General features: G+C 32.2%; 1 protein-coding gene across 6 annotated transcripts in view; it reads left to right on the forward strand.

Annotated features, from left to right (window-relative positions):
- Nucleotides 1-20,950, forward strand: part of PAPOLA (poly(A) polymerase alpha) — a 64,424-nt gene that overhangs the window by 26,292 nt on the left and 17,182 nt on the right. For all 6 annotated transcript variants that reach the window (XR_014021887.1, XM_081293469.1, XM_081293472.1 and 3 more), the window contains 10 exons: nucleotides 578-689; nucleotides 1,350-1,439; nucleotides 1,530-1,668; nucleotides 3,193-3,265; nucleotides 4,580-4,700; nucleotides 5,617-5,701; nucleotides 11,284-11,337; nucleotides 11,839-11,958; nucleotides 13,196-13,305; nucleotides 17,176-17,297. Coding sequence is in view for 5 of the 6 variants with exons in the window: in XM_081293469.1 (XP_081149595.1) it covers nucleotides 578-689; nucleotides 1,350-1,439; nucleotides 1,530-1,668; nucleotides 3,193-3,265; nucleotides 4,580-4,700; nucleotides 5,617-5,701; nucleotides 11,284-11,337; nucleotides 11,839-11,958; nucleotides 13,196-13,305; nucleotides 17,176-17,297 (1,026 nt within the window). In the remaining variant the exon portion in view is untranslated. The remainder of the gene's footprint in view (nucleotides 1-577; nucleotides 690-1,349; nucleotides 1,440-1,529; nucleotides 1,669-3,192; nucleotides 3,266-4,579; nucleotides 4,701-5,616; nucleotides 5,702-11,283; nucleotides 11,338-11,838; nucleotides 11,959-13,195; nucleotides 13,306-17,175; nucleotides 17,298-20,950) is intronic.

A 20,950-nucleotide genomic window follows, 5' to 3' on the forward strand; every position in this document is an offset into this window, starting at 1 on the left:
ATATAAGGCAGTCTTTATTGGTAGGTATTTTTGAGATAAGTATAAAGATATTTGTTCTTTTTAGCACCTATTTTTAATCAGTGGTGACAGTTCATACGAATAAAGAATTTTAAATAACTTCATTATATGCATTTAGCAAGCCTAGTAACTCAGATTTATTAAGTATAATTAAATGATAATTAGGTATTTGTACAAGTTGCATTTCATATTACCATGATTTAACATCTAGTTAAAATACATATGATATGCTGGGCATAGTCATGCATGTTTGTAATCGTAGCACCCCATGAGGCTGAGCTACTAGGATCTAAGTTCCCAGTATGGGAAACTTAGACCGTGTATCAAAATAAAAAGGAATGGGGATTTAACTGAGTAGTAAAATACCTCAGAGTTCAGTCCCCAGTGTTGCAAACCCCTCCAAAACCCATAACATAAATTAATATATTACACACTTCTGTGGGTATTACTGTTAGGTTTGTTAATTGATGATGCTGGCATTAAGTAGAACTATTTTTTACAGAAATGCTTTAAAAGTAGTTTGACAGATATGGAATGTTAAGTTTTGTTTTTATTTTAGATTGATATTTTGTTTGCAAGATTAGCACTGCAGACTATTCCAGAAGATTTGGACCTACGAGATGACAGTCTGCTTAAAAATTTAGATATAAGATGCATAAGAAGTCTTAATGGTATGTCAAAAAACCTTATCTCCTTTTGCTTAGTTGGAGTTCTTATCAAGTATTTAGTTGTTTTTAAACCTTTAATGAAACATTTATAGCCATTTTGTTAATTCATAGTGATTACAAATGTGCTTTACTTAATAGATTACAGAGAAGTGGCTGATAGTTTTACTCATTGGTTCCTTATTCTGTTATTTATTTTCTTGTAAGCTAAGAAATACTGAGATTTGTACTTTGGCTAGAAATTTAGGTTTTACTATGTGACCCTAATTAATTTTGATCCTGATATCCTTTTGTAATGGTATCAGTTAAATTTTAAAAATTCTTTTTTTAAAAATTTATACATAAGACTTTTGGACAACAACTGTTAGAAACTTAAGTGGACTGAATTCTTCTCAGTGTATCTAGACAGGGAAAAAAATTTAATTATTATAAGTTGCAGTTTGAGATTAGGAAGATTAGTTCAATTTCTTTGGCTTACAGCATTGCTTGTGGTAGGAGATAAATGTTTCAGCTTTCTTGTTTTGTCTTTTTATTGGATTAAGCTTATTGGCTGTACCAAATCAAAGTTTCTGCTCAATTTGTTATCAGTCTCAGAAAATTAAGAATTGGTGTTACCATTCAGCCTTTGATGATTTTATGTTCTGTTTTTTTACTCCTGTCAATCAGGTTGCAGGGTAACCGATGAAATTTTACACCTAGTACCAAACATTGACAACTTCAGGTTAACTCTGAGAGCTATCAAACTGTGGGCCAAACGTGAGTTCAGAATTTGTTGGCTAGCTTATTACAAACATTTAAACATGTGTTCAACACTAACTTCTTTTTTTGCTTTTCCCTTATCAACAGGCCACAACATCTATTCCAATATATTAGGTTTCCTCGGTGGTGTTTCCTGGGCTATGCTAGTAGCAAGAACTTGCCAGCTTTATCCAAATGCAATAGCATCAACTCTTGTACATAAATTTTTCTTGGTATTTTCTAAATGGTATGTGTTTAGATTATATTAAAATAAAATTGATTGTAGACACTGAAGTTTAGTCTTATTTCTATGACATTTCTACAGCTGGTTTCAGATTCAAATTTTAGTTCGTGAAATAGTCATTTAGATAGCCTTGGATATCACAATGAATATTATGGCAAACTTGAACTCCATTTCTTTTCCCTAGCTTTGCCAGGATAGTAAGTCATATTCTATTTGTACTTAACTTGCATAATCCTACCCTCCAAATAAACTGAATTGTAGCTGTAGCTTTTGCTAAAATCCAATTTATTAATAGGTTGGCATATATGTTAACATTTGGATAAAACTTCTACATACAACTTTTCACTTTTTGAATGTTTTTGAATACATACACCATTAATATTTGATTTTTTTTTCATTGAGCTATCTGTTTATTTTTGGCAAAATATTAAAGATGCCAATTGTGTAAAAAAATGTAAAGAATAACGTTATGTATAATGAACAAATTAACGCTCATGTATTAATGAATTAGTGCTTGGACAAAAGCAGTATCTGGATCATTAATATTGGGGAGTTCCCCCCCCATTTCAAGATGTTCACATTTGTCAACAATAGTTTCATTTAAAGCAATTAAGATTATTGCCATTTCAGAGTAGTTACTTTGGTCCCAAAGATGAGGGTTGTTGGGTTTTAATCAGATTTAAATCTTCCTAGTTTCTGCCAACTCATACCCATCCAACATTGCAAAAGACATTATTGTTTTCTAGTGATTTTGTAAAAATCAGAGTTTTTGGAGACTTTATAATTTAGAATCAAGTCACACTTTCTAATGCACATTCTGCTATTTTGGGATTTGATAGCACATTTTAATTACATATAATAAGGTATAATAAGATTAAAGAATGTCAGAATGTCTTTTAAGGCTACACATATATAAATGTTTTCAAGAAGCTAACCTTGCTATTAAGGAAGGGGGCAGATGTTTTCCATTTTTTAATTTCTACTCTAAGGACTGTGTGCTAATTTTACTAAAGATTGCGTCCTGGAAACACTGTGTTCACACCACAGACTTTTACTACATTTATTCATGTAACAACTTTTAAGTCAGGAGATGGAGAAAATTTGTCTTAATTGGTATAATTATTCATACCCCATTGTCTATAATTGGAAGTAACTTTTTCTCATTTTTCTTTGGATGGAACTAGTATGAAGACAGGATTTTTGTCTTTCAAAAAGTTTTATCCTGTTCAAGATTTAGGTGAAAGCATCAAATATCTTGCGGGTGCTTTTTAATTTACATGGTGCTTTATCAGTTCTTTTAAGAGAGAAGATATTTGACTTCAATTTGAAAAAAGCTACCAAATGGTTTAATTTTATAGTTACAGAAGTATTTCAAGTAGTCTTTACCATCAACAGAAAGGAATGAAAGGTTGTATATACCAAAATGAATGAAGAAGGATCACATTCACAAATGCTGTATGTTTAACAAAATACGTTTAGATGATAATATCCAATAGTCTTATCAAGTGCTACAATCTTTTTAAACAGGGAATGGCCAAATCCAGTGCTATTGAAACAGCCTGAAGAATGCAATCTTAATTTGCCTGTATGGGACCCAAGGGTTAGTGTATTATTTTTTCCCCTACAAATTCACACTGTGCAATAACAAGTAAAAGTCATCTGCATAAACTTCAGGGAGACCTCCCAGCATTTTACGTATGAGTGGACATGTCCGTATTACACTTTCTTCTAGATAACCTCATCTATAATTGTCCTCTGATGTGAGAAGCATAATGATGTACCCTGTAAACTACATTTAATTGTACATAGTTTTTAATACAAATTTCACTAACATTTTAATTTATATAGAACTACTTTGTAAGCAAAGTTGTGTGGGCATTTGTGCTTAAAAAAAGAAAAAAATAATAAAAGGATACTAAAAATCCCTGTTTTTTTTTTTTATTTGATCTAAATATTTTGTTAAAAATGGGGTTATTGTAGGGAAACTGCTTAATGTTTACATGTGGTAGAAAACTTCTAAGCAATATCATTCTAATAACAATGATGTAAATGTAAAAATTGTTTTAGATATTTCAGATTATAAAAACATGGTTGGGCTGAAGATAGCTTCCATTTTGTTTGGGGAGTTATGACATTACTGCTTATACATTTTAAATGTTAATAACATGAACTTTATTGATAAGAAATTTAGGTTTTCATTGTGACTCTAGGTTTATGAAATTCTATTTTTCTGAATTAATTTGCTATCTTACTATTATACCAAAATTTTCTTTTTAATAAGTTCTGTTGAATTACATGAAGCTGTGTATTTCCAAACCTCGAGAAATTTAATTTTGGAGGATAGGAATTTACAGTTTCCTTTGTGGAAATATGTCACTTACCATTATGTAAATTAGCAGTTATTAAATTATTCCCATATCTTAAAATGATATCAACAAGGACATTGTAGTTTCACTATGTGTTAGGAAGCCTTAAACTCCTTATAAATTAAGGGTATATTCAAAACTTAAGTTTCCGTCTTGTTTAAAATTAGTTTTATACAGAATAACTTAGAGTATGACATTTCAAGTGTAATTGCGTGCACATCCCCATTTCTGTTGTTGAATAAAGAAAAACTAAATATCAATATATTCCCAGTTAGAACTTTCTTTGCTTAAGCAGGCACATAATTTCTAATATGTTTGCCCAAATAGTCATGCCCATATGATTGAAACAGACCATTAGTTTAGACCAAATCCCCTGATTCTGTAAGGAATTCCTTAAAAACAGTGTCTCCTTTCATGGTTTTTCTTTCTCAACTCCAGCTGTGAATGAAATAAAATTTAATCATTGGTTCAGTTTAACAAGGGGTAAAAAGTCCAAGTATCTGTTGCATATGTACTTGAAGAAACTGATTGGCTGTTATTGTATGTAGGTAAACCCCAGTGATAGGTACCATCTTATGCCTATAATTACACCAGCATACCCACAGCAGAACTCCACGTACAATGTGTCCGTTTCAACACGGATGGTCATGGTTGAGGAGTTTAAACAAGGTAAGTGTTTATCCTTATGCTCTCCTTTATACGTGAAGGATTTACGTATCATTGTAGAACCAGTAGTTCGCTATAAAATTAAATTGAAGAAACCATTCACCGAAGTGGATTTTGGTGTTTATATTTGTTTACCGTGTATATCAGAATGACTAACAAATTTAAATTTAGGTAATGTATTTTTTATTATGTTGGAAGATTAAGTAACACCTAAAACCAAATCTTTTGCTGCCCCTTAATAAGCTGACTTTGTCCTATATTGTTGCCTTGTGAAATTATGAATGATAAATTGCTTGTCCAGTGAGACTTGAGGGATGCTTAGGAAGCTGCCTACTCTTGGCAAATAGCTTTCAGCAGGATTGGGACCAAACTGTTCATTTTAGGGGAACTTAACCTTTTGGAACCCTAATTTTACTGTAAATTTAAAGTACTACCCACTGGCCTTTGAGAGAAGTAGCTAAAATGGGATTGTTTGGTTGACTGGAAGCAGTTGAGGAAGTAGTGAAAAATCTGTGAGTATCAGCTTTACCTTTAGAAGTTCAAAATTCTTTCCTTCAAGGGAAGATGCTTTTATTCCTTTAGAGAGAACAGCTAACTTGATTTTTAGAAATGTAAGGAACAAATTATGTGGACAACTTTTCTTCTCACATAACTCAGTGCTTTAGTTTTGTGAAAGTCATAATGAACATGCCATCTTAGAATAATGGTGCTTTACTTGAAACCTGGCTCTCAGAAAACATGCCAACTTTTTTGAAAAATCTGTATATATGTAAGAATATGCTTATGAGCTATAAACTAAATCTTTTTAAATTTTCAGTTTTACAATTATAATGAATGCATGTGGTTATGTTTAAGATTATATAAAATTCTAGATTGTTAGACTGAAGCATGCAAACATTTTAATATGTTTTTAATTTAGGTCTTGCTATCACAGATGAAATTTTGCTGAGTAAGGCAGAGTGGTCCAAACTTTTTGAAGCTCCAAACTTCTTTCAAAAGTACAAGTATGTATTTTAAGGCATGTTGAACATGTTCTTTTAAGTAATGGTTTAATGGCAGCATATATGATACCTTTTCTTCATAGACTAATGTAGTTTTGGATTTTCCTTCCTCTTACATAGGACATACCATTTTTTAGTAAACTGCTTATTATCTGTTTTTCAGTGTAATATGTGGCCCCTAAAGTTTTGCCGCAGCAAGAGTTTGGTCATCCTATATTAACCCTGACCCAAATAGGAAATCCATATACTTTGGCAAATTGGGGAACTGTTAACATCTGTAATTGAACTTATCTATTAGAAAATGAAGTATTTTTATCTAATTCTGGAAACTTACTTATCACTAAAATTCTTTAGAACACAGACTTAGCTAATAAGATGCCAATATGTAGCCATTTTAGTGCTTTCAGTAGTTAGAGCACATTAGTATTATCCTAACAGTTCCCTCCCAGTTAATAGCCACTTTCAAGTCTTTATACAATTAGTTTTCTTGGGATCTAAATGGGTTTAATAATTTTTAGTACTGATTTGAATATAATGGTTCAATACCTTAGGTTAAAAGCTTCATTAAATTGTGTTGGTGAAAACTGTGTTTTATAAACATTTTTTAAAACAAACAAACTACACGGACTTACACTTTTATTTGCTCTGGGCTGAAAATTTGCCAGAGTCCCCTTAATGTTTTTTGAATGCTTGAAACTTTCCTGATGTTGGATTGTGTTTTGTAATAATCTAAACAAAATTACTTGTTGCTATTTCCCCAATTAAAAAGAAGAATGATGACCTTCATGATGCCTCTGTGTTTTCTGTATCTTTTGAATGAAAAAGCAGTAATGGAACCAGCTTAATTATTACATTCTGTGAGCACTATGTTGTTAGTAAAAATTTAAATAGTTTACTATTTAATAATCTTATTTTATTACACCCCATATATTGTGCTTTCCATTTGGCAGATAATTTTTGTTTTGTATTTTAACTAATGTTGAGGAAGCCACCTTTGAACATGAAATAAATGTATGTACTGATAGTTTTTAAAACTACAATATGAGACAATTGTATAAGAAAATCAACGATAATATCAGCACCTCTTAATTGCTGAGAACCAAGCATGAATTCTTTTCCTATCTAACTTACTTATGTGAATAAGAGGTAGATGGGATGGGGTTCTTCAAAATATCTACTTAAGCTGTTTCTTTCATTTGAAGAAAGATTAACATCAAAATTGAACAAACCTTTCCATTGTTATTTCATTTGAATAAATTGACATTACTAGAACTTTGGTGCTTTTTTTAAAAGCTTGCTTAGTATTTCTTTAAATTTTTTTAATCTTTATTATGTGCCCAATAGTACCTATAAAGTTTTTGATAAAAAGATTATTATTGCAGTGGTGCATGCCTGTATTCCTGCTGACTTAATGGGACTGAGGCTGGTCGATCCTAAGTTCGAGGCCAGGCAACTTAGGCCCTAAGCAACTTAATGAGACCCTGTCTCGAATAAAAATTGCTATGATAATGCTCAGTGGTAAAGTCCCTCTGGGTTCCATCCTAGTGTTCCCTCCACCACCCCCCCCCCCCCAAAAAAATCTTGAAGCAGTCAAATCCTTTGTAGGGTATTTACAAAGACTTAAATAGGTATGATGAAATACCAGAAAGTTTATTTCAGAAAAATTTGTTTCACCTGAATATCCTGGGAAAATTAATTATTAAAAATAGTTCATTGAGTTAATTTTATCTTTACCAAATTGCATGTATATTTTTATGTCTTTTCCAAAAATGTCCTCTTCAAGGTACAGTGATGATTATCCTTAGGCTTTTGGAGGTATTCACAGATTGAATTTAAATCATCTTTATATGAAATGCCTTGATGATTAGCTGTATGACTGAATTTGAAATCCTCATTTTCTCCATGATTGAAAGTTGGTTAAGTATTATTTGAAGCATATCCTGAAGATATGTTATTTGGTAGGTGTACAGTTCTATATATGTCTTCCCTTCATGAGAGGGAGAAACTGTAGATGGAATTTTGTTTGTCTTAAAAAGCAATCTAGGGCTGGAGATGTAGTTAGTTGGTAGAGTACTTGCCTGGCATGGACAATGCCCTGGGTTCAATCCCCAGCACCACAAAGGAAAAAAAAATGGCTAATCTTCTAAAAGAAAATAATGCCTACCTTGAGAGAAAGGAGTAATTTTCTGTAAAGAGTTCTAAGAAAATATTTTCTGTATTTCCTCTTTAAGATATTAAACATAGCTATTAAGTAAGCTAGCAGTAAAGAAAATGTGAATACTTATGTGTATTGTTTTGCTGGGATGTAAGGAAGGAAACCAATTAGGAAAGCCAGAGTAAGTTTTAATGAAGTTGTATGTACAAAATTATTTAAATTTTAACATTTGTTTAAAAAATTTAGGATGATGAAATACAACTTTTGATTCTGAATACCTAAAGGTAGAATTGTTGAAGGATTTTTGACTAAGATTTTCATCAGTGTTCATATCTGAACTGTCATCTGTTTTAAGTATTGGGATGAAATAGCAAGGGAACCATCCAAAATGCTTTTTATAAATAACTGTTAGGTGGTATAACAACTATATTTAAGTGTTCTTAGGCCTTTCCACATAGATTTAAATACATTCAGGATACATTTTCATAGTTAAATTTTTATTAGAAGCCATGTCTCTAAATTTTGGGAAAAGGTAATGGCTGTTGACTTTAAAGTGTGTCACGAAGGCATTTGAGACTGTTGATACATGGTGATTGTGAAACAGGATCAAAAAATATTCTAGATTAGGATTGCTTTTGTTTGTTTTCCATCAAAAACTTTGGTTTTTAAGATTTTTATGTAGGTTTAAAGAATGAATTTGGGATTTTGTTTATTGCTTGGGTGAGTGTTTTTCTAATGACTGATGTAAAATAATTGCAACTTATTTTTATTATTACATTTCACACCAATTCAAATGTTGCATAAATTTGAGTAAAGAACATTTAACTTCATCATTAATACTTGAGTTAATGTTTTACATTGTACAGAGATGAAAAGACTTCCCTATTTCAATAAGAATTAAAATTGAAGTCATAATCTATAAAACTCAGGAGGTAGGAAGTATCAAGATCAATTGGATTGCCAACAAAATTATGTTCAAATGAATTATCTATTATATCTTAGTAAATAGAGAACATGGTACTATATCACTTAGAAACTAGGTGATTTGGCCCTCTGCTGGGTGAAGCCAGCTAAGTTAAACCTGATTTTGATGCTTTGTTGTCTGCTGTTCAGAGTTGCTACACTTGGGCAAAGGAACTCTTTCTTCATCTATCCTCCACCCCCTATTTTTTTTTTTTTTTAATCAGTTCACTCTTCTTTTTCTTCTTTTGTGGGGGAGAAAGGAGGTAACTGGGGATTGAACCCAGTGAGGTACATCCTTGGCCCTTTTTATTTTTTATTTTGAGATAGGGTTTTGCTAAAGTTTTTCAGGACCTTGCTAAGTTGCCCAGACTGGCCTCAAACTTTGTATCTTCCTACCTCCTGAGTTGCTGGGGAAGGTTTGTACCTTGTGCACAGCTTAGTTGAATCTTTTTAATGGAAACCTAGATAATCTAGAAATCAGGTCACCTGAGGTTGTTAGGATTTTGTTTGAGTGTGAGTATTCTCTACATAAAATCCACAGATTTTAGTTATTATTTTAAATTTTTGCTAGGGAGCTTTTTGGTAAACTTTACTTTCATATATATTTACATGTATATGTGGATTTTTTAGTTATAGATGGACATAATACTTTTAATTTTGATTATTTAATATTTTTTATGTGGTGCTGTGGATCAAACCCCAGTTCCTCATACATGTTAGGCAAGTGCTCTACCACTGAGCCACACACAATTCCAGCCCCCAGATTTTAGTGTTTTTATGTGACTTTTTAAAATTTGGTCTATGTATTCGGCTTGTTCCCAAATAATACTAAACAAATGGGAAAGGAAGTATTAAGTTTATGTATTTGGACTATATTTGTATATAGTTGCATTCACATTTTCATATACTTATATCACAGACCTATATTTATGTGTTTACATATGCACACCTCACTTTTGAATTACCTGCTACTTTTTTTTTTTTTGACAGAATGCCTTTATTTGTTTATTTTTATGTGTTGCTAAGGATCGAACCCAGTGCCTCACATATACTAGGCAAGCCCTCTGCCCCAGCCCCTACCTGTTACTTTTAAGTTTACTTCAAATTAATTTACTTGAAATTTACAATATTTCTGCCACTAAGATAAGTACTGTTAGCCCACTTTATAGATGATATATGCAAGTTTTAGAACAGTCTAGGTTTACAGTATTTTTCAAATATATTGTGAGCATAATTAATAAAATAACTTATTGGGCTATTTTATGGTAGTACGGTTTAAATAATGCTTAAATTTGTTAGGCTTTCTTTAACCTTTGCTAAAATGTCCAGAAAGTGGACATTTTATTTGAAATTTGTTGATAGTGGTTTTTTTTTGGGGGGGGGGGCGGGAGTAACAACACAAAATGTGAGTGAACACATCAAAAAGATTTTAGATTTTTTTGGAGAATGAAATGAAATTTTTGTTTACACTTTTATTTTTAAAACCAGTATTTATATTAGCTGTGAAATTTATCTTCTAGTTCTTACTAAATAGTAAGTATTGGGGAAGGGCTTGTTTGACTGAACTTCTTTAGTTGGAGGAAAATGAATACTTTAGAGACAAATAGTTTTGAAAAGATTAAAAAAGAAGACTTTGTTAGTGATGGTATTTTCTGAAATAAAATATTTTCTCTATTTTGAGTGGGATTGAATTCTGGATAGAAATCAGCTTTCTTTTTGTTGCTCCCAGGATAATGATGTCTTTTTTTTTTAAAGAGAGAGTGAGAGAGGGAGAGAGAGAGAGAGAGAGAATTTTAATATTTATTTTTTAGTTATCGGCGGACACATCTTTGTTTGTATGTGGTGCTGAGAATCGAACCCAGGCCTCACGCATGCCAGGCGAGCGCGCTACCGCTTGAGCCACATCCCCAGCCCAATGATGTCTTTTTTTATTGTCACAGAAGTTTATATTAAAGTCTTGGAGTCTCATTTAAATTATGCATTCTGTTTAATATTAACTACCATTTATTCTAATTAAGAAGCCTGATATATTTGTTGTTATTTTGAAGTTACTATTGTATTATGAGTATTTAGTGATTATTTTTGAGGCGAAAGCCACTCTGCTTGTTTTTCCTAAAACATTTTCTTTTAGTAATATATTTCAGTGAGCAGCTTAGATTGAACGCTTCACTGGAATCATTGTGAAAAACTATCATTTAATGTTTATTTAGCTTCCTTGAATTCAGCTGCTCTTTTTGTCGTCATTCCTAAAAATCACTATTGTTTTTCAGAAAAATTAAATTCATTTGTACTTAGAAATGTGTAGAGTTAGCTTCTGTAATTTTATTTGCATATTGAGATTGCAGCCCCCCTCCTTGGTAAATTGATGTTGATCTATAAATGTAATGAAACTTACTACATTATCATTTTAATGTCCAGAACAAAATATGTAAATAAAATAAAAAGCATGTTGTCTTTATCTTCAAAGGCATTATATTGTACTTCTAGCAAGTGCACCAACGGAAAAACAACGCCTAGAATGGTGAGTAATAAGATTAGACTTGTCAGAAAAATAAACTTCAAAATGAATCAGCCCCAGAACACATCAAGTTTGTTTGAGTTGTTCGCACATGGAGCTTTACTACTTCTGATGGAAGTGTAAGAATTAGAGAATCCATATGCAAATTACTTATTTTATAAAGATTTACATTTTTAACTGTTGATTTATTAAAGCTTTTTATTTTATATTTTAAGCTTTCTGGTTTTTCTTTAATTATTTGTTGGAATATCTTTTGTAACCTTCCTGATGTGGGTAAACTGTGCTACAGTTCTCTTTCTTCCTCAGTTCAGCATTTTGGGGAAGAGCTCAGGGTTTTTGCTTTTGAGTATGGGTGGATAATTCATTCAGTTGAATTGCCTTTGTATGGATTTTAAGTTATGTGATCTTCATGTTTCTGTTTTACACAAGCATTTGATTTGTGCATTTGCTGTTGTAAATAAAGTCAACCAAAACTTTCATTAATACTAAGTGACATTTGTTCAGGGTGGGCTTGGTGGAATCAAAAATTCGAATCTTGGTTGGAAGTTTGGAGAAGAATGAATTTATTACACTGGCTCATGTGAATCCTCAGTCATTTCCAGCACCCAAAGAAAATCCTGACAAGTAAGCACTCTTAATATAAAAGTACTCCTTCCCTCTTTTATTCATAGAAGTTTGACCTTACAAGTATCTGATTTGTGATGGATTCTGGATCATTGGAAGACATGTAAATAAAATCGGGCTCACATTTTCATTTAAGGTTCTTGAGTAGGTCAGTTGTTGGTTTGATTCTTGCTATTATTATGAGATTATAACTGTATTTTTTAAAAATTAGAGGATTATGGGAGTATTAATGATACTTTCAAAAAATAAATCAGTTTTAAGTGGTAAGATTCATGGTTGGCTTAGGTAGGAGTATTGCAAGCCAACCTCAGCAAGGCTCTAAGCAAATTAGCAAGACCCTATCTCAAAATAAAAAAAAAGGCTTGGGATTTGGTTCAGTGGTTGAGTGCACTTGGGTACAAAAATTCCTACTACCAAGAAGAAGGGGGGGGGGGAGTATAGGTGAAAGAATTAGTTAAGATTGTTAATATAGGATAATTATTCTGTAAACCCAGGGCCTTATGCATAGGATAATTATTCTGATGGATTGAATAGATTATTTTCCCTTTTGAAATCATGTAAAGAAGTTCTTTGAACATTTTACACATTTTTGGTTACTGCAGTCTTAATTATTTAAAGATTGCATGTTTCATTCAGCAGATAAACCATTGGTTCATTGTTCAAAAGAAGTGGAGTCAACAATTTTTTCACTAATTATGCTGTAGTCAGATTTGCTTATGGCCTTTTTATATGAATTTTAAAGTTTAATAAATATATATGTTAAATCTTCATATTCAGAAAATCTTTGTGCATACTTTTCTAAAAAGCAGTATTATTTCTTCCTCATTAATTAGAACATAGTATTTCTTTTTGAGTCTAGTGCCTTTGGTCATCATTATCAAGAACATCATACAGGTCAGGCAAAGTGGTGCAGGTTGTAATTCCAGCTATTCTGGAGGCTGAGGCAGGAGGAATGCAAGTCACAGGTCAGCATGGGAAACTTAGCAAGACCCTGTTACAAAATTTAAAAGCTCAGTGGTAGAGTGCATATGCACAGAGTATATTTGTCCTGGGAGTTGATTGTTTACATAGTTAAAAGAACATAGAAGACATGTTTGGGATAGAACTCTGAATGTAGACCTTAGTTTGCTCATACGTTTGTGTTATAAAATTTTCCTTGTGTTCTCCATGATGTTAACCAAGTGATAAATACATTTTCATGAATACTGATAAACAGTGGTAATGTTCTTTTTTGCAGGGAAGAATTTCGCACAATGTGGGTGATTGGGTTAGTGTTTAAAAAAACAGAAAACTCTGAAAATCTCAGTGTTGATCTTACCTATGACATTCAGTCTTTCACCGATACAGGTATGTCTACTTGGAAATCAAGCATTCAGGTTGCTTGCATTTTAAATTTATTGATGTACATGATAATTAGTGATATTGCCAATAACTTGAAATGACCTGAGAATGTCACAGTGATCATAATGATCTTAATGGTTTTGGATTACTTTCAGTACTGTCTAATATATAATTGATTTTTTTTTCTTGTGACAGACCTTAAAGTTAAATGGAATTACTTAAAATTTGATTTCTCCACAATTCTGTATGGAATTAGAAACCACCTGAATATTAGTTTTGTCTACAAAACTGACTATATCTGACTACTTTAATCATCTTGAACCTTAGAAATTGATGCAGCTGAACTTCTAGTAATCTGAAGGCATTTTTCTCACGTGTTAAATGTAGACTGAAGTATTAATTCATAGGCAGGGAATAGAGTGATTATGTGTACATTTCAGTTTGACTTGTATCCTGAGATAAAGGGTAGTTTTATTTAACTTAAGACAAAACGATGGATGTGTGACCATTATGTAGATGTATAACTTTTTTTTTAGGGGAATGTTGCATGTGCACAGGGACAACTGTACATCTTCCCTAAGGACTATTTCTGTTCTCTTTAAAGTATCTCTCCACCTTTGTTTTAAATTAGTAAGTGGCATTTTCATTTCTCCATTCTTGAGTTTTCTCTTGTGAACATTAAGGTTTAATATTACAATTTTTTTTTTTTTTGCCTACTTAACTAAAGAAGGAAAGAGATTGGTGGCAGTTTGCTAAAGCATCAGTATCATACACTGATTCCAATGTAAAAGAGAAATAAAGGGACTACTGTACTATGTTCCTTTCATCTGTGGTTTCACTTTTGTTACTGTAGGTCTGCTGTGATTCATAAATATTAAATGGGAAATTCCAGAAATGAACAGTTGACAAGTTTTAGATTACATATTGCTGAGAAGCATGACATCTTGTGCCCTCCTACGTTTTTCTGCTTAAGTGGCAAATTATCTCTTTGTCTAGCATATCCATGTTGTGTACACTAACCATCTGTTAGTCAACTTAGTAGCCACTTAGGTTATCAGTTGCCATATTGAAGTGTTTGTATTCAAGTAACCTTTACATGGTAGCCTAGTGCTACATCACAAGATTGATTCATTCATGTTTGACCTCTTATTCCTCATGAGAAGAAAAAGGCAAGTACGGTAAATTGGTAAATTAAGATACTTTGGTAGACCACATTTGTATAACTTTTATTACAATACGTTGTTATAATTGTTTTTTTTTAATTGGTTCTTTTTGTTAACCTCTTATTGGGCTTAATTATGTATGTGTGGGAAAACAAAGTATATATGGGGTTCAGTACATATGGTTTCAGCCATCCACTGTTTTTTTTTTTTTTTAACATACCTGCTTGTGGATAACCGTTGACTGTTGTGTGCATTTCAGTATGTAAATGCTCAAATACAGTGACACTAGAAGACATATTTTAGAAAAGTCAAATGATTATACTTTATGTAGAATCACTGGCAGTGCTGTATCTGGGAATTCTGACTGACATGGGTGTTGTTTGTGGTTATTCTGATTGATATTCAGCAGTGTTGAAATTTGTAACATGATAGAAATAAAAGTTGGAAATAATGCAAAAATTCCATGTTTTTTGGTTTTTTTTTTTGTGCTGGGGTTGAACCCAGGGCCTTACGCATGCTAATCATGCACTCTGCCACTGGGCTGTATGCTTATTAGCCCAGTGACTAATTTTTGATATACATAGTGGTTGTGCTGTAAGCAGTTATGTGTTAAAAAAACTTTTTTTTTTTTTTAAGTAAAACTGAATCACTTTCTTGATTCAAATAATTAGTAAATTTCCATCTTTAGAAATGGTGATATACCATGTTACCGTTCTCTGGGTGGAACAGTCTACATTAAAGGATATAACTTAATCACTGTGACAAAATGAAAACATCCCTAGATGGTTTTAAGATGTCATTTGTAGGACATTATTCCTCCTCCTGCCACAGATGTGTTTTTTTCTGAAGTAAAAGTTTTGATGCCCACCTAATCTGTTTGTGAAAAAACAAGGTATGCACACATGCTTGAATTAGTAAATTTATTTTGTACATTGCATCCAAATTAAGCTGTTATTAAAGATCTTCATGAATCAACTAGGTTTCAAGGATCTTTTGGGTGTTTATAAAAGGGAATACTTCTGTTATTGAAAATTTTTAATGTAATGTTTTTTTAATAACAAATTAACATGTTCACAACAGATTTTCATCCTTAATTCCTCCCAGCTTTTTTTTTTCAAGACATTGGAGACATCTGATGCCACTTTTTCCTCTACTTAGTTTTTTGATGTTTCTTTCAGAATACATGAAGAATCCTGCTACTTACTGCTTTTTCTAATACTTACTGCTAGTTCAAGCTGCAGCTATTGCTCTGTTGGATTACTACCCTTGCCTCAGCTTTTTTGCTCTGCCTTGCCCACCTTACTATTTTCATTTAGCACCCAAATGGTATTTTTAAGACAGAATCATGTGTTGCCTGGCCACCAATGTCATGCAGAATTAAAGTCTTAAGTCCTAAACTGATGTTCGTAAATTATGCAATCTTCTCATTATTTCTCTTTTTTGACCTCATCTCCTATTATAAGTTCATAATCCTTTGTCCGTTTGTCTGGGTCTACAAAAGTAATAAAATCATTGCATAAGATCCCAGCAGCCTGGAGCACTTGGTAATCACAACATTTTGCAGGGAACCATTGTTATTCACATTAGCAAAAATAAAGGCCAAATAGCTATAAAGAGTTAAGATTAGAGTTTGTTTCTAGATGAGTTTTGATGTCAGTCTTTAGAAAGAAAGCCTTCTGTGTTGGGAGTTATTTCCAGAGGAGGGATTATGGAGTTCCACTTCTCCTCTTTTCCTTTTGTCTTTTTTGTTATTCCTTGAACATTCTATGCTTGTTCTCCTGCTCAGGGAATGTGGTTTGTGATGTTTGCTTTCCCTGAAATGCCATTCTACTAGGTACTCTTAATCTTCAGTCAGTGTTACTAAGTTTCCAGGCTCAGCATCCTGTCCTGTTCTTTGTTCAGTTTTTCTACATAGTACTTACCTCCATCAGGCACAAAATATCTTACATATTTCCTCTTTTTTCCTTACACGTGTAGCATGTTGACTCCGATTCTCTTTTGGTCTCCTTTCTTTACTGTTATCTCCATTGTGCAACATTGTGAGTGAGGTCTCAGTATAGATGCTTAATCAGTATTTGTCATGTGACTTACTAAATATTTTGATTATTTTGTGGCCCTGGGACCTAAATAATTTGGATTTATTTCTTTGTAGCATTTTCTTTTTATATCTGTGACCTGTTATTTGATTTATTTTTATAATAAAAAACATGTCATTACTTAAAATTTTATCTTGCAGATTCTTGTAAAGTATCTTACCTTGGAACCATTTAACAAAGAAAATAGTTTAATAAGTTTGACTTTTATTTTGTTGCATGTATTACATACTCAGGGTAAAAATTTTAATTATACTAGTAGCAAAAGGGTATGGGTTTAAGAAATCCTTTTTCTTCAATTCTGGTGTTTTCTTAAAAGAGTTACTATGCTGGAAGATTTAATATACTTAGTGCTTTTATTCATTATGTGTACTTTACAGAAAAAAAATTTCCCGGACAATGAATTTTGTCAGATTAGGGACAGGTCTTTACCTTACAGAAAAAAATTTTCTCGGACAATGAATTTTGTCAGATTAGGGACAGGTCTTGATCTGATAATTTTATATATATGCAGTATTGGTGGAAAAAAAGATTCCTACTTAGAATACTTTCCCCTGAGTGAGTTTAATCTGACTTTTAAAAAATGTTTCTGTTTCTTGTAACAATTTCTAATTGTGTAGTTTATAGGCAAGCAATAAACAGCAAGATGTTTGAGGTGGATATGAAAATTGCTGCAATGCATGTAAAAAGAAAGCAACTCCATCAACTACTACCTAATCATGTGCTTCAGAAAAAGAAAAAGGTAAATTTAGAAAGTACTTACAACAGCATTACTAACATAATGTTTTGTGCATCCAGCCTGCAAGTATTTCAGAATTTAGATTTAGTTAATAGATCATATTTGAAATAGGTGGCAGCATTAAAAAAAAAAAAAAAGTCTGTTAATGTGGAGCAACTCCATTCATGTGAAATCCTACTCAAATCAGTTTTCTTGGACATACTTGCCTCAGACTTCAGAGAGATAAGTGGTAATGCTGCATATTCTTATTATTATACATCCAGATTCTCTTCTTTTATAAAGTCTTTTATTCTTATCCATTTAAAGTCCTACATTAGTGTCTCAATTCCTTTTCTTTTAAAGTGAACCATGTTAAATTAGTCAAGTTATGTGGACTAAGAAATTGTTATTTTTTTCCCCGCAGCACTTGCTCAATCTATTTATTTAATGGGAGGCAAGAAATTATATTTTTTTATTTTGGTAAGTGTAGAACAATAAAAGTACATGTATATTACTTAAGAATTATAAGTTATTGGTTATAAAGGAGATCATACCACCAGAGGTTAAATTTTTGCAGTATGTTGTGGGGTTAATTTTTCCTTTTGACTAATTTGGAGCCATTTTTTTCCTTCCTTGGACTTACAGCACGTATTTTAGAATTTTAGATAACAAGCGTGATAACAATTTTTTTTTTTAAGTGGTTCCAAAAATAGATGGCTTACCAGGTGTGATGATGCACGCCTATAATCCTGGCAGCTTGGAGGGTGAGGCAGGATTTCGAGATCAAAATCTGCGTCAGCAACTTTGTGAGGCTCTAAACAACTTATCGAGACTCTATCTTTATAAAAAAGGGTTGGGAATGTGGCTTAGTGGTTAAGTGCTCTTGGGTTGGATCCTGGGTGCCAAAGGGAAAAAAAAAAGATGGCTTATTTCTACAGTGGAATCACTTATAGTTTGACAGCAGTGAAAATAAATGATATGGAGAATCACATGTTAATAAAAAGGATGCAGATGAATCTGTACAGCATGCTACTGTGATGTAATGTTTACAGGTTTAAGAATTTGTAAAGCAACATTTAGGAGATGAATACAAAACAAAAGTGTATGTTAGAAAATGATGACCATCTTCGTATTCATGGTAATAGTTGTTTATCTACATCTGGGGTTGGGAGGAGAACAGTATAGTTAATATACAAAAGACTTGAACTTTAAAATATTTTGTTTCTTAAAACAGACTGAGCTGGGGCATAGTGGGTTATGCTTATGATCCCGGCAGTTTGGGAGGCAGAGACGGGAGGATCACACGTTCAAGGCTGTATCTCAAAATTAAAAGGCTGGGGACTTGGCCCCATGGTTAATCACCCTTGGTTTCAATCCCTTATAGGGAAGAAAAATAGAAAATCAAAAAACCTAGAGCATGTTAAGGTAAAAGGCATTCATTGAATTTAAGCCTAAGGAATGTGTAACAGACTCCTTGGTTCAAATTCAGGCTGTATTGCTTCCCATCTGTGACACTTTGGCATGTTATATGACAAGCATCTGTTCTTGATTTTTCTCATTACTAAAATCAGGTTAATACTTTTACCTGTCTCATTTGGTATTTCATGAGGATTAAATCAATTCGTGTAAAAAGTGGCTTAGACTAGTGCCAGCCACACAGTAAATGCTCATATTGACTTGTTATTATCATCACCATCATCATTTATAATCTAGGGATAGGTATATAAATTTTGACAGGGAGGAAGAAATCTAAAATGAAATTCTGGAATTAAATAGAATATTATGTTACTTTTTCTTTATATTCTTCTCAGTGCTGGGCATCAACCCAGGGTCCCATGCTTACTGAGCATGTACACTGTGACTGAACTGTACTCCCAACCTTTGATGTTACTTTTATAAACTGCTTGTCTCTCCCCAGCACTGCAGACATTCTCTTAATCTATTTGTACCATGAATTACCTAATCTAGAAAGTGACAAAAATATGCGTGTATTGCTAAGCAATTTTAGTTTTATATTGTCAGGAAGAACATTTGTCTTCTAATTCTTTGAGATTATATTATTGTTTTTTTCTTTTATAATGCTGGGGATCAAACTCGGGGCCTCATGCATATAGCAGGTGCTCTACCCAGCCCTGATATTATATAATTAATGAATTAAATTGTACTTAAATGTAAATTTATTATGTTTGAATATATATATTATTATGTTTGAATAAATATATATATTGTTTTCAGAAGTGAATATAAATAGCCTACCATTCCTTTTATTAAAATATTTATAATAAGGGTTAATTAGATTGTCTGTTATCCTAGATTCATACTAGTTTTTAAACTTACTGTTAAATGATAACAGTATATTTGGAATAACTAGTGTATAGATACGAGAATTTTGGATGTTTTATTTTTATTATGTTTTTATGTAGTATTTCTCTAGAACTATTTAACAGAGAAAATTATGATCACTAACTTATTTGTTTACAAATGAAGTTAAGTGTTTACAATTTATCTTGCAATAACTGGTAACAGTTAATTTCTACAGATATTATTCATTATACATGTTATGTAATGTATATTTTTCAGGTTTTTTTTTTTTTATAAAACTTACCGTTTTATGATCTGCCTTGTTTTGAGCTTAGTATATTGTGACCATCCACCCAAATTATTTTTTAGTGGCTCCTTAACATTTCTTTGTATGACTATAGTTTGATTAAACCCATCCTGTTTTTAAATTCATTTAGATTTTTACTAATTTCCTTTATTAAAGTAGTACTTTCTTGTTTTTATAAGTATCTGGGAGTATTGAATTCTTTAATGGTTGCATTGGACTCTAATAGCTTCTTTTTATTAATCTCTGTTTACAAAGCACTGTACCAGTCTTTTTCTGTATTTACTGTTCCAGCAACTCCTAGATATTGTCTCTTATAGAAGAAATGGAGTGGTTAAGAAACGTGTCTCTTTATACAACATAACTTTTCATGTTGTATAAAATGTGAATTAAATCTAGATCTGACTGACATGTATACATGTATTTATTCTGTAGTATCCTCTTGTCTTATTTATATTTTATTAGAAAATTTTGATGGAATATTTATGATTATTTGGTTTTGAGGTGTTTTGCCATCACACTTGATGTAAATGAAAAGTAGCTTAATACTGTTTTGTGTCAGACCAGCCACTTAAAATATTCACTTTCACAAATTATCCTGTGGTGGGTTACCATGTGTGTGGTTACCTAGTCAGGCAGGTAACTACATGGAATTGAATATAATTTATTTACTGAACAAATCTTTCTCGTGTCTGGTAGAATAAGGTTGGGAGTATCTTTGAATGGAAATATACTCATTTAGAATACTGGATATTTTTGTTTCACAATTGGTTTTATAAGCAAAAGGCATTACACTCTCTTCTCCCTACTATAAGATCTTGTCTTCCCCATTTGACCCATTTTTACTTATTTATGTAAGTTGTTTTCTTAGTAATAAATCAAAGATTAGAATGTCTTGTCATTTGGGGAACTGGAGAGCAGAGCATGCATACACACCCACATACATATATTTGGTTTTGGATTTTGTCAACAGTGTAAGTTATTTTCATTAGAATGTTTCTTTGGGAGCAGAGTATATAGCTTACTGGTGAGACTTGCCTGGTGTGCATGAAGCCTTGAGTTTGATCCCAGC

This window comes from Spermophilus citellus (genome assembly GCF_964194105.1).
Source record: "Spermophilus citellus genome assembly, chromosome: 4".
In the NCBI taxonomy this organism is placed as follows: Eukaryota; Metazoa; Chordata; class Mammalia; order Rodentia; family Sciuridae; genus Spermophilus; species Spermophilus citellus.